Raw genomic sequence first — 14,721 nt, 5'->3', positions numbered from 1 at the left:
AACTGCTGTGTCCACTGTGGGAAGATAACTTACCTGTTAGCGACAGTAAAAATCCTTGAACAGGCAATGAAATCGTTAACATGATCAGGGTCCCGCCTTGCTAAGTCACCTCACACACAAACGCAGCATTTTGTAAAGTTCCAGTTTGGAACATACACCAAAAAAAAAATAAAAAAAATAATAACTTACCATAGTCTAGTGCAATGAAGTGCTCATTCATTTTCAAAAAGTCCATTTGTCTGTAACTGATAGGACCCTCCTGCATTCAGCGAAAATAGGCTGGCTGCACTGAAAACTCAGTCTAAGTGCAGACTGCAGACTTGTGGGGACAATTTAGTAGTCCCAGTGTGACTCTCGTGAGTGCTGCCAGCCTCAAGGACTACTTGCCATTCCACGAATGTAATACATCAAGTATCTGTTCAGCTAACAGTCCGCTGCCTGTCCTTCTTGATGGTTATCAGTGTTCAAGATGCCATAGCTTGTGATAAGGTTGATGCTCAGCATTTGCTAAAAATGATCTAGCAGTGCACTGGTCATGATGCTTTCATCGGGTGACAGTGAAGTTTTGGCCATTTGTGCTGCCAATATGTACAGTCCTGGTGTTTTTTTGGGAAAAACCTTTGGGTGCTTCCAGCTCTTTTTGTTGTGATGTATGCTGCAAAGCCTCCACCCGTGGCACTAAAGGTGGCCACTTCCAGCTTTAAATGTGGTTCCGAAAAAGAAGGTATTAGGTACTCAGAATAACCTTTCATTCCGTCTATCCACGGATCATTACGAAAGGTTGAAAGGCAGGCCCCTCATTAGAAGTACCATCTCAATACCCCCTGCCCCATCACAGGTTCTTGCCATGTTGAAGAGGTTCAGTTTAATCGGGTGTAGCAGAGGGAGAACCCGAGTGATGCTCTGTCATGGCTAATCCTCTTTGTAGTCTCCTCAATATCTTTCAGCACAGAGCTGCATCGGGCAGCCATTGCAACTGGCTTGGTGTTAAGAAAGCCCCATCTAATGCCCTCCTGTGTGCGTTGTAACAGTGTGAGATACCATTGCACTGCTCTCACAGCCTATTAAACATGTGAAAAGTCGGTCTTCCCGTTATTCTGCGCCAACCCTTTTATTTGTGCATGGCATGTTTCTAATGTTCAGTCTGGCCGAAATGGGAGCTCATCCTGTGCGTTACTGCATCAATTGCCTTTAGAAGCAGACAGCTATTAAGAAAGTGCTTGATGAGAAGATGTGTTACATGTGCAGAGCAGGGTGGTGTGTGCATAGCATTTCCAATTATTAAGGCAGCAATGACATTCGATCCAGGGTTTGTAGTGATGCAGCCCGACTACACATTATGAGGCCTCATATCTCTCTGCCTTTACCTCATTCACCCTCTCCCAAATATCAACTCCTTGTGACTTCTGACTTGAAATTCCTGGATGGGAAGTGTTGCCTGGTGTCCAACAAGCATGCAGTGCTCCCTTCATTTTTCTGGAACCCTTCTTTCCTGGTCGGAAAGGGAAGGCTACCCCTTGTACAGTGATTGCCATGTAGACTATGCTCTAACCACTGGCCCATATGCCCATGGTATGATTTAATTTTTGGATGCTCAGCTTTAGTACCCATGCCACTGTGGCACTAACATTGTTGTACAATTTGGGTACTGCCTCATGTGATAAATTGTGGTCTCTAGGAATATCCCAGTAGTGATTGGCTATTCCCAAAGGTAATCTGAATCCAGGTGTTCCAACAAAAGAATAGGGCAAGTAGTATGCTACCAACATAATGGTAAGATTTGAATTGGGCATGAGCATATGACTTTTGATAATTTTGTCCACGCTGAAATGCATACAGTTTACTAACATGCATCGGGGTGCTACTAGTATGCATCGGTGAGAGTTTAGGGGACAGACCTAGTGTCCCAAACAAAGAAACAGCGGTAGTCATTTTGGTGGTAATAGTGAGGACTTGTGCTGCTATGCTGTTTGACGTTTGTTATGGGGAAGGATTCATTTCAGGTCTCTGGTGCAGGATTAAAAGGTCCACAAAGATGTGGTGCACAAGTTGGTTCCCACCATTCCTCTGCACAAGATGTTCAGCATATTGTGCAAACAGCTAGTTTGATTTGCATTTTATTCTGTGTGCTGCCACACTTTGAGTTTTTGTTGTGGGCTAACAGCATGCAGGCTGTGTTCTTAAGAATGCAGTGCTGGTAATAATGCTGGGAGTGGTGGCGGAGTTATTTGAGGCAGAAACTGATGATACGTTGCACTTATCTATGACAGAACGTCTGTTTTTTAAAGAAGCTGTAAAGAAACTGTAGGTGGCACCAGCTTGTACTACTTCTGATTGTGTGGTCACATTCTCCTCCTGCTCTTCTCCACTGGTGTCACTGTTTTATAGAATCAATGGCCATTTTTATTCTGGCGCTTATGGTTCTTTATCTTGATCATCAACATCATCATTCATGTCATCCCATACATCTTCATTTTGTCACACTCCTTGTCAGTGGATGGGAGTTTAGAAGAGAGTTTCAAGTTCAACCTGCAGTACAAATGAACTGTGTTGTTCTGTCCCAATCTTCTTTACATGAAATCTGATCTTTGCCCATTGCAATAGTGGATTGAATTGAAAGTGCAACTTTCTCTGGAGGACTGTTGCACAATCATTGTGGTGCAATGCATATGCATGTGATTGCAATGCATGCACTTCAGAAGGACTTGAGGCAAGGGCAGTGGAATGTTTGGTTAACAATACATTCAATTGGCCATATTCTGACAGCATGTGCGTGTTCAACCATTTCAAGAGATGAAAACTGATAGGTATCTCCTGTGTCCCTGGATGTCTTTAACTCCCTCCCACCACACATGTTACATGAGCATGTGAACAATAGCACAAGGTACGCTAAGGGATTCTCTGTTCCTCTCTTCACCTGATTGTCATTTTTAGGACAGCAGCACAGTTCCTCTGTTGAAGAGGTGTTAGCTCATGTCCCGATCCCATGAATCCCAGCACATGAGTGTCACACAAGGCATCTGCACAGTTCATTCTATTCAAGAAATGGACAATGAGAGTCAACTCTTCCCAGAATGTCTGGAAACACACACCACCACAAGTGTCACATCAGTATATCAACACAATAGCACAAACTGTGCTCAGGAATTCTCTACACTTCCCGACACCAAGTGTCATTTCAGGGCCCATGCGTCATTCTCTCAGTTCAAGACAGACACTGACAGCCTATCTCCTGCCTTCCTGAATGTCTGTAACCTTCTTACTCAATGTGCATCACATGAGCATTTCAACAATGCACAATGTGTACTGAGGGAGTCTCTGCTTCTACTTGCAGCTAAATGTCACACTGGGGCACATGCACCATAAATTCACTCGCTGATAGACTTCATATTGTTTGCCTCTCTGAAGGTTTGTCACTTTATCCTGCCAAGTGTCACTGTTATTCTCTCCAGACTCCAGTAACTCTCACAGAAAATGAAAAGGCTTGTGCGTTAAACCTGGTACCAGACGCCCAAGCTTGTCACCCTCAAAGGAATTCAAACGTGTGCAGTTAACTGGAAAATAACCGTATTGTTTCACACCACACAAAAAAAAAACAAAGCTAAAAACGTTTTTAAATGTGGCTTTACAAACCATCACCACCTCTCACACAACCACACTAACGGTATTATCACTTTCCCAAATGTTCAAAGCCTGCCTCCACAAAAAGTTCGTGCCTCTCTGAAAGCTACCCAAGACTGCAAGAAATTGGACTGGATGGATTCTTATATAGCCAGCGAGTACAAAACTTGGTTTGAATCTTTCATAAATTGACACTTGGTTCAAACTTTAAAAACCACCTGACATTCGAGTGGTTCAAAGGTCAAACAAATAAATGTATCCAGCACAAGTTGAAGGAACAGCTGAATATGATCATTGTTTAGAATATTAAAATTAATATAACATGCAGAAGAATAAAATTAAAAGTGATGTTTGTTTAGAGTAATCTAGTGATTTCAATATTTGTATACTTAGTTGGAATGCAATGCAAATGCAAGATTTCTTTTGTAAGTGAAGAGTTTTTAAAATCATGTTGACTTGTAATTACAGCACCGTTGCTGCAAGTATTAATGCCCTTGCCACAGTAACATATGAGGATTTTGTTAAGGCTTGCTTCAAGAATATCTCAGATAAAAAAGGTGCTTGGATCAGCAAAGGGCTATGTGAGTATTTATGTTACTGTATCTAAACATTTTGAAAAGTATATATACACGGTCGTGCAATGGTGTCAGAGCACATTTGGATTTGTGAATATATTGTCTTTCAATTTTTTTTTTTTAAATCATAAACCTTTCTCTAACGATGTTTCTGCCTGAGTATAATTTGGGATGATATGCAACAATTGTCAATGTTACAAGGCAATAGCTGCTGACTCACACCTATAGGCAGTGCGCCTGATACACCATACACCTTTTAAAGAAGGAAGCTGATATCTCCCAACATACTTCAGTTATGGGGCTACATTATTTTCAGGAAACCGATAGTTATCAAACCTTCTGATATTTGTATGGATGTTAGAGTTATGTTCCACCTTCATTGAATATAGTGTTGTGTTTGATCTTATGTGGTCTACCAAAATCATACAGACCAAGTGTAGTCATAATTTCTTAAGAAAGGCATGACTTGTCTAGTCCATATCTGTATCCCCACAATTGCTAGCTAAAACAGCATGCTGATCTTCGCCGTTATCATCTCTGTTGACTCTCAGCCACTTGAAGTGAACACATTGAGTAACACACATCCACTGTGGAAGCAATTTAGAAGGGAACTGGAGATAGTGGAGCCTGTGCCAGGGGAAAGCCCAGTGGTGTCAACTATGCCAAACACACCACATACAGTTGTGCTACTCAGCTACTGAGTAAAAGTAAGGATAACATGGTCAACTGTAAAGAGACCGTATATATTCCTTGGATTTGAGAGAACAAGTGATATTCCCATAGGGTCAGATGGCCTAAACAACCATTAAACATTCAAATTGTTCTCAGGAAGAATATGAAATAAATGCACCACATAGTAAAAATGTGTTTGTTTTAAGGCATTTGTTCCCAATATGTAACTAAGCTCCAGTTTAACACTTTATTGTTCCAAGAATAACTTGTCACTACCCTATGAACAAATATATGAATGTGAACGTTTACAAAGAAATCCAAAACAATCACTACATCATCACCCAGGACCTCTGTTTAAAGTTTGTCCAGACTGGAACTGGAAACTGATCAGTAGGCTTGCACTACAAACTAGATTCCATGGGATACTCAATGCAAAATGCATATTGTGTCCCTTTGTTATACTCTGGCTTCCAAGATGGCTGTGAAATCATTCAGTAACTAGGATCCCTTGTTAATGTAGTTAGGGAAATCACTGGGAATGAACAGAGCTTGTGAAATATAACATAGTTACTTCCTCAATACTGTCATGCTTGTGAAAACCTATTAATTTATCTGATTTCATCTTGTGTGTTATGTTATTCATCTCTTCATTTCCTGAGTTGAGATTTTAAATCTCCCATATCTCTTGTCATGGTCCTGAGGTATTCAGACTTTATGTTTTTGTGGGCTTGCCTCATGCGATTTAAGGAACATGGTGAGATGGGAGGAATATGATAATACAAAAAAAAAATAACTAGTACTGACTTTTGGGAACTATATCAGATCCAGTGGGGAGAAAGGGGCTGATGGGCTACCCTTCACATATATTCCCTGTGCAGGTGCTATCATTAAAGTGTTCTCATTGCACCACAGGACCAGGGCGTGTTCAAATACAGACATACAATGAACATAGCTCATACTGTCTCAGTACACCCACATACAAATGAGAAATGTTTTGAACCAAATGTGGACTACCTATTGACACTATGCACGATTTGATATAGGGCAGACCAGGGAAATCTAGAGTTCTGTATCCAGAATATCTTGTAGGATATGTTTTCCAAATCCTTATGATTGAGAGTGAGTATTCACCAACAGCACATTCTCCAACCTGATTTACAGTGCTGGGAGCATGAGGAGGACCTTCAGTTTATAAGTGCCCATAGACTACCATCACTCTTTTTCTGTATAACAGAGCTGTTACTTTTCATACAAGGCCATTCTTTTATGAAAGGTGAAACCACAAACCACTGAACGATTAGGCAAGGAAATCAGCCATAACTACATAAATTGCTGTAATAATACACAGGCTAGGTCTCTTAAAATTGATCAACATGTTAAGAGTGTTGTAGAGGTAACAAAGAACCAAGACTTTAAATGTGGCCCAAGAAAACAACACCATGGCCCTCCTCCACAAACCCATTTGACATTTCCTGAAATCTGCACAGTAAGCAATTTCATGTTTGGTTGGAGTTACTCCAGTAGCCAATCACACTAAATGTTATGGGCATTTTGATGAAGTCCCCTGCTGGGAACTGGCAGCCCAGTTGTCTGAGGGGCTGGGGAAACCCTCTTGGCCTCAGGATGGTGACCCTACAGCATAACATGGGCTAGTCAAATGGGAACTACAACACCCATAATCACCCGGAAGTTAAGGTAGGAAAAACAAATCCCTCTGCCCCACATCATGCTCCCTATCCAAGGTGACACCTTTATGGACCAAACCAAGGAGTCCCAGACCACCTCCATGTAGAAATATTAAGTAGCCCTTTAAGAGTTTAAGAGGAAGACTTAACCTACATGCAATCTCTACACATATCCCCTTGGAAAAAATGGGTTTAATAATGGGGCCACTTTAAGGGAACTGAGGAGCACTGGTCCTGCAGGGCTAGCAGCGCCTGCATGATCACCTCCCCTTGTAGGTACAGGACCCACTCCTCCATTCACAGTGAATGGCTCATTAGTTAGCTAAGGTCTTAACATGCAGCACCTATAACTGCAAGGGTGATTTTCAAACTCTAAGATGGCGGATGTAGCTCCTGAAGCTGTAGTCTATCAAACAGTTGAGGACCATCCAGGCCCAAAGAGCTACAGCTCACTAGTACTTCCTATCAAGTCTGCACACCTGGATCCCCTTACCTCAAAGAGCATCTGGAAAGTGGGCAAATGCTTTTATAACACTGAAATCCCAGCCAGTAAAGGATGGAGTTGAATGAAGGAAGACAGTGGTTGAAGCAGTAGGAAGACGTTTAGTGGAGAGTTGGAGAGAAACAGGAAGTAGGAGTAGAGAGGCTGGTGGAGGCGACTGGATGAACAGGGTAAAGTGGAGGAAGGGTGCAAAGCTAGAGATTAAGAAAATTCTGGAGGAGGAGGAGGTGGGAGGTTTTTTGAAGGAGGTTGAAGAATTTAAAGAGTTGGAGGAAGTTGTAGAGAGTCAGGAGGACGTTTTAGTGTGCAATAAGTGATTGTTGTGTTCATTGAGCAGGTAGAATAAGTTAAACCAGAAATTGCCGTGTTTAAGGAGGAGATTTAAGAGTTCAAGGAAGAGCTGGAAATGATTATGGCAAAGTTGGTAATATTGTCAAGTAAGGTATGATGAGCTAGGGAGAAAGTCAGGCGTCTTTTGGAGCAGGCAAGTAAAGTGAGGGAGGCAGAAAAATATTAAGGATAGGAGGAAGGAGATGCTTAAATGCACAAATATGTTCTAGAGTGGCAGGAGGAGGATGCAAACCAGTGCCAGCCATTTGAGAGGTTGACGGTGGTGCTGAATGGAGTGAAGAAGAACAGATGAGGACAATGGTTTTCACAGAAGCACAGACGTGTAATTGTCATGAGAGGCGAGGGTGGTACTCCGAGGCGGGAATCAGGAGTGGTAGACAGGAGGAAGGTGGGGCCCTGCGTGGCAAAGAGAGTAAATGGGTGAACTGATATGTTATTAGATATAGAGACAGCCATGTGTTTGAAATGTGGGTTGTTCAGGCCCTTCATATTTCCATCTAACACTCAGAATTGGACAGTCACGATAAGTGACACATGATGCTAAGACATGCATCTTGAGGTTAGTGAACACAGAGACCCAAGTTAGTCATAAAGGCTGATGAAGAATGAAGCTGAAACATGCCAATCATAATGGCTTTGCAACACTGACAAGTGATGTGATGGAAGCACTTAGAATGAATGAAATACACTGACAATTGCTTTGGAAAGCTTTGGTGTTGTAGGGTATTTTGTGGAGATTTGGGGCCTGACGGTATTTTATTACCGCCGAGAAATAACTTAGCAATAATCACTCTTTGTATTCAGATTTGGCCATGTGCAACAATAATACAATGGACATGCATTATTTCAGCACCCAGACCTGCATATTTGGTATACGTGGTTGGTGGTATTTTGGTGAGCATAATTCCCTTGTTTTATTTGTGGCCCCAATGTCCAGAATCCCTTATCTTCGCTTAGATTTTTCGTGTGATCACTAGAGAGACCTCAGACCTGCATTCTAGGGAAACCACAATTTCCAGGGATAGTGTTGGTGCGCCACCATGGGCAAACTCACTGACTTATTTACGACAGAGAGCTATATGTGGTAGTCTTGTGGTAATTTCCACTACCTTATATACGGTAGGGAGCTATGTTCAGAGAGTCTCTCTTCCCGTTGGCTCATGTACCTCCAACAAGTTATACTACAGTCATTCACAATTATTCATACTGATTCTGACATACACACATCTGTCTTAAAATGACCATTGCACTGTTTAAAAATCTCCCCACATCATTGGCATTGTAATGGTAAATAGAAAATAAACCACCCGTCTGTTTTCAAATATTTTCTGTATTATAAAATTTACATTTAGGCATGATCTCATTTTTTACAGCAATAAAAGGGAACAATCAAAGCATTTTCAATGACACACTGCAATTATAGTGGCGGAGAACAGAACTTAAATTGCAACATTAGCACTTGATAAAGACACGCACGGGACTTTCATTTTTCTAAACTGACTGCATACTTTCGTGCACACACACAGCTCCCCCAGTTAGGTAATTACCTTATCTGTTCAGATTCTTCTCTCTGTGAATGTGGCTCTCTTGGCGTAACTCCAATAAAAAGGAACGCTTGCCTTCTCAAGCCGGGGTCATTGCCTGGAATTCTCAGCTTTTTCAGATAGGACTGCCTCTGCCAGTGGAAAGGTAATTCTTTCAGCTTTCCCCAGTCTCGACTGCAGCAGGACACCCCCACAGCCAGGTCTTCTCCCCAGTAGTGCAGAAAGATGTCTGCCTGTCTTTTTCCCTGCTACTGCCCACTAAAACTTTCCTCTCAGCCCTCTTTATGACGTGTTCCAATGAAATCCATCATCTCTCATCCTCCTACTTTTCAACAATAGCTTCGCTTATACATTTGCAATTGTTGCAAATCTGACTTCCTCCTTCCTGCCGTTACTGTGCACAACAACACGGATAATCAGGCAGAGAAGAGAAAAATCTGCACACTCATTTAAATGGTTTTCAAAGTATGCCTAATTCTGCAGTAGAGAACACATTTTATTAGTGGGTTATATTAAAATAAGGTTTTATTAGTCAGGTTAATTGTTAATATGTTAGCTGTTAATTTTCAAATGTGTCTCTAGCAATATAGGCATTTCAGGTGAAAAATAGTGTGCATTTTTAAATGAACACGTGTGCTTTTAACTGTAAAATAGCTTTGCATCTTATATATTAAAATCGTTTTTTGACTGAATAGCCTGTCTTTCCTTGTTAATCTGCTAACCCATATAGCAATGCACCGCACCCTTGTGGTGGTGCTGCAAAAAAAAAAAAATGCTACTTGTGCAGTAGTGCTGTAATGCTACTTGTGCAGTAGTGCTGTAATGCTACTTGTGCTGTAACATGCCAAATATCCTTACATATACCCTCCTTTTGTTTTTAGAACTTGGCTATAATCCAAGCCAATTCCTAAAAACAACTTGTTCTATTTTTATTTTTACAATATAGCAATCCAACAAAATGAATATTCATGTGCATCAATGAAAATTTGCAATTAACATTTCATCTGAGTCCATCAGTTCATAAAATGTTCCACATTTGCCTTCTCAGTGGAAGTGGCATTACTTTAAGTTTAAATTTTCCAAGTCAATTAAAAACAATGAAATAAAACAACTAACTAAAACAAATAAGTAATATAACAAGTTAAAATAAATAATTAAAATAATAAATACGTGGAACTTCATATGCCGGAACTTTTGCTTTGTCTCTTTTGGTATGTCCCGACCAGCGATGTTATTCGGTTCATTCGAGTACTCTTTCATCTTGGCAATCTTGAATCCACAGTATTCATCTCTTTTGGTATTCCGGTTATTTTGTCTTCACCTCCACCTGGAGGCAGGCATCTTTTGGTCTTCATCCAGGGGACTCCAGGACTCCATCGTCTCCCGTGGCCTCTGATCCCGGAACCTCCGATCAAATAATGTTAATTGTCTAAATCAAAATAGAAAATAAACAGATTAAGTACATAGCACAATACTAATTTCCACCTTTTTGCCAAAAATAAAACATGCTTGGTAAAAATACTTCTTTTTTTTTTTTTCTTTTTTCTGAAATTAAACACAAGTTAAAAGAAAACAAACACATATAAAACAGCATTCAATATTTAATACACTTTCTCTCTGTACACCAACCACGAGCTTCCGTTATATGTGCATTTATTTATTTATTTATTTATATTATATATTTATTTATTTATTTATTTATATTATATATTTTCACATATATTACAGTGTTTATGTGCCATCATAACAATCAACTTTTTTTTTTTTAACTTCTTTGTCACTGCCTCCTGATTACACCCATTTATTTTCTCAATGGACTCTATCCGTTTCCACATGCTCAAGCTGCCTGATCTCATGTCTGGGATGGCATGGTTTGATTTGATTTACATGGACAAACTGCTCTATTGCTGTTTCACCTTCATTTTTCAAAATTTTATACACTACAGGAGAGACTTTATCTATAATTTGAAATGGCCCCTGCCAGGCTGCCAGGAATTTAGAATTTTTCTGTTTACTTTTTCCAAAATGAAACTTGTACACCTGATCCCCTACATTGTATTCCTTTACTGATGTCTTTTTGTCATAATATGACTTAGCACTGTCAGCAGCTCTTTCCAGATTTCTCTGCACAAAAGCAAATGCATGTTGCAAATGCCTCCTCAGTTCATCAATATATTCATGAACTGTGGATGCACTCACTAGAGTTTGCTCATGTGTTCTGTATAGTAGGTGTTGTGGTAACACCATTTTCCTACCTGTTAAGACCTCATGGGGGCTAACACCTGTTGCTTTGGCAGGAGTCGACCTGATTGCCATCAAAACCAATGGTAAACGCAAATCCCAGCTGGAACCTGCTTCTGCCACAAATTTCTTTAAAATGTCCACAACAGACCTATTGCTTCTTTCAACTGTACCTGAAGACGCCGCCCGATATGCGATATGTAGTTTCCTTTTCACACCTAGTATTTGCCATACCTTACTCATTAGAGTACTTGTGAAATGACTTCCTCTGTCTGACTCAATTCTTTGTGGCAACCCAAACCTTGAGAACACATGGTTCACCAGCAATGTGGCTGCTGTTTGCGCACTACAATCTGGTGCGGGAATGCACTCAATCCATTTTGACATCAAACATACCACACTCAAAATATAGCGGTGTCCCCTGCTCGACCTTTTTAAAGGACCTACATAGTCTATTTGCAAATCTGACCATGGGAGAGTTAGGCCTCTTTTCATCAATGGTGCTCTATGCATTGGTGAAGCAGGTTTAAATTGGGCGCATACTAGACATCCTCTAGTATATAATTCCACATCTTGGGACATATGTGGCCAGTAAGCATAATCTTTTAGTATTTCTAATGTCTTTTGTGAACCTCTATGGCCTGCAGTTATGGCATCATGTGCATGGTGTAGCATTAGTCCTCTGAATGAAAGGGGTACTACCCACTGTATTTGCCCTGTTATGGACTCTCTAATCATGAGTCCATCCTGTAATCTAATTCGTGTTTTGTTCTTTAATAACACCCTCAACTCTTCTTTTCCCATACAATCATTTTCTGTTAAAGGATTTTGTTCAGGATCCATCAAATGATTATAATAGATTCCCAAAATTTGATCATTCTTTTGTGCCTCAATCAAATCTTGGTCTGGCGTGTCATGACTCCACTGCACCACCGGTTGATCTACCTCCTTTGGTGCTTTAGACCGTGTGACTGCATCAATTTGTATTTCACCCATTAAATAATCAATAGGTAGCAATTCTCCCATCACAGCCCCAATCTTAGCCAGATGGTCTGCCTTATCATTTCCCTCCTTATCCTCTCCTGGTGTTTTTAAATGCCCACGAATTTTTCTCCAGTATATTGTTAAATTATTTTCTGACACCAATTTGTCTATGGCTTGTATCATTTTTCCATGTTTAAGTGGCTTTTTGTTGTATGTAACCATGCCTCTTGCTTTCCAACCAGGCAAATACTCCACAAAGCTATTCCGTGCATAGTCAGAATCAGTCACCAGGACAATTTCACTGAACTTTTTATCAACTGCAGTAGCAATTGCTTTATAGATGGCTGCCAATTCCGCCACCTGACTGCTCCTATCTCCAATCCTCATCCCTATACTAGGAACGCCTTCACATTTCAACCAGACATTTCCTATTCCTGCCACTAATTGTTTATTACTGTCATTTTCAATGTGAAAAGCACAACCATCCACGTATACAGTTGGCAAATCCTTGCATGTTTTTTCATCAAAAGCTTTGTGTGGTGATTGTTCAAATTCCTGTAAACTAGCTTCCACATCCATTTCATTTGTTATTTGTTCAGCTGCACAGTCATGTAAGTCAGCTAACCCTTGAGCAATTGGGCTCTTTTTATTTTGTCCATATCTTACTTCTACGGGAAAACCTTGTAATGCCAGCGTCCATGAAGTGATTCTGGATTGCGCTAGATTGCCTGATCTAATTCTTTTACTTTCTAAAAATTGCAAAGGTTGATGATTTGTTTCAATAATCACCTTTTCTCCCTGAACAATGGGGCGAAAATGTTGTAGCGCCCACACAGTGGTTAATAGGGCCTTCTCACATTCATTAAATTTCATTTCAACTTGGGAAAATGCCTTACTTGCATATGCAATGGTTTTGTGATTCAAATCGTGTTTTTGTGATAACACTGCTGACATACAATGTTCAGAAAAGCCTATTTCTATAAAGAAATCCCTATCCTTTATGGGGTATGCTAAACATGGTGCCTTTACAAGACATTCCTTCAATCTAGCCACTGCATCAGATTGCTCTCTTTCCCATCTCCAGGAAGTATTTAGTTTAAGCAGTTTAGTCAATGGTTGAGTGATTTCTGCATAATTCTCAATGAACTTTCTGTTATAGCCTGTCATCCCTAATAAACTTTTTACTCCTTTCACATTTTTAGGATCTTTTAATCTTTGTATGGCCTCTATTTTCTTCCTTTGTGGATTTAGCCCATGTTCAGTCACTTCATGCCCTAGAAAGTTCACTTTTTTCTTGCACCATTGTGCTTTTTGCAAAGATACTTTGGCGCCTGCTTTCTGCAATTGGCCAAGCACATGTCTTATTTCATCAAAATGGCTTTTAAGATTTTCATTTTTTATCAAGACATCATCCACATAAACTATTGTCCCTCTTTCCGCTGCATCCGGCATGGCCTTTCTCAAAAATATGCCAAATTCACTCCCACTATTGATGTACCCGAACGGAGCTCTAAGCCAGGCATATTGAGTCCTGTCAAATGTAAAGGAAAATAGGTGTTGTATCTCCTCTGCCAATGGCACACACCAATATCCAGATGTGAGATCTAACGTGGTAAATACATTTGAACCATGTATCTGAGCTAGGCCCTGATCAATGAATGGTAGTGGCCACCTAGATACTGGTACTCTTTTATTTAACTCTCTTAAGTCTGCACACAGCCGCCATTGACCATTTGGCTTTAACACACCTAAAATAGGCGTATTGGATGTGCTATGAATGGGCCTAATTATTCCCCGTGATTCCAAATTTTTAATAATCTCTGCCAATGATTCTAAACATGCCAGCGGTAGTCTATACTGGCGTACAAACACTGGATTTCTGCTACAACCTTCTGGTAGTGTGGCCACATGTAAATCAGTTAAACCACAATCATAAGCATCTTTTGCAAATACATCCTTGAACTCCATAAATATTTCCCTCAGAGTGCGTCGATCCTCATCGCTGTTACATGCATCCGCTAAGGAGATCTGCTCTTCTACCATTCTGGAAAATTCTGGAAACTCTTCTGGTAAAGGAATCTCAGCGCTTTCCTCTAACTGTGTGGCTGTGTCTTTTTGTAGAGCTGCCACTTTCAAATATTTTGGCATATCAGCTTCCACTTCAATGGGCTGATTTCCTGTTTCATTTTCATTTAAATTAAATATTATGCAATCCTCTTGATGGCAGCACACTGTCTCATTTGAATCATAAGGATACACAGAATGAATTTTAAACATTCCTTTGGGCTGAGAGTCCAGGTGTTCTGGCAACTCGCCCTTGGCATCTACATATTTTTCAGGAATATTCCCAATCACCATGTTATTTAAATCTGCCGTATAATGTGATTTTTGTATGGCCATTCCTAATGGGGAGTTTTCCTCTAAATGAATATCCTGACAACCTTTATTATTCACCATGATTTTTACAGATCCCTCACCAATGTCTACCAATGGAATGTATTCATAATCCAGGCCTTGCTGTTTTATGGATTCATTCAGGCATACAA

The 14,721-nt window shown here is 40.3% G+C and overlaps 1 protein-coding gene across 1 annotated transcript in view; it reads left to right on the top strand.

The window, feature by feature from the left end:
- The window catches only part of SLC5A12 (solute carrier family 5 member 12), a 346,093-nt gene that overhangs the window by 250,982 nt on the left and 80,390 nt on the right, over positions 1–14,721 (top strand). The window contains exon 10 of the mRNA XM_069623503.1: positions 4,090–4,202. Within this exon, the coding sequence (XP_069479604.1) occupies positions 4,090–4,202 (113 nt within the window). The remainder of the gene's footprint in view (positions 1–4,089; positions 4,203–14,721) is intronic.

Source organism: Ambystoma mexicanum, chromosome 11, assembly GCF_040938575.1.
Source record: "Ambystoma mexicanum isolate Mex_15411 chromosome 11, UKY_AmexF1_1, whole genome shotgun sequence".
Lineage (NCBI taxonomy): Eukaryota > Metazoa > Chordata > Amphibia > Caudata > Ambystomatidae > Ambystoma > Ambystoma mexicanum.
This window is presented reverse-complemented; position numbering and strand designations above follow the sequence as displayed.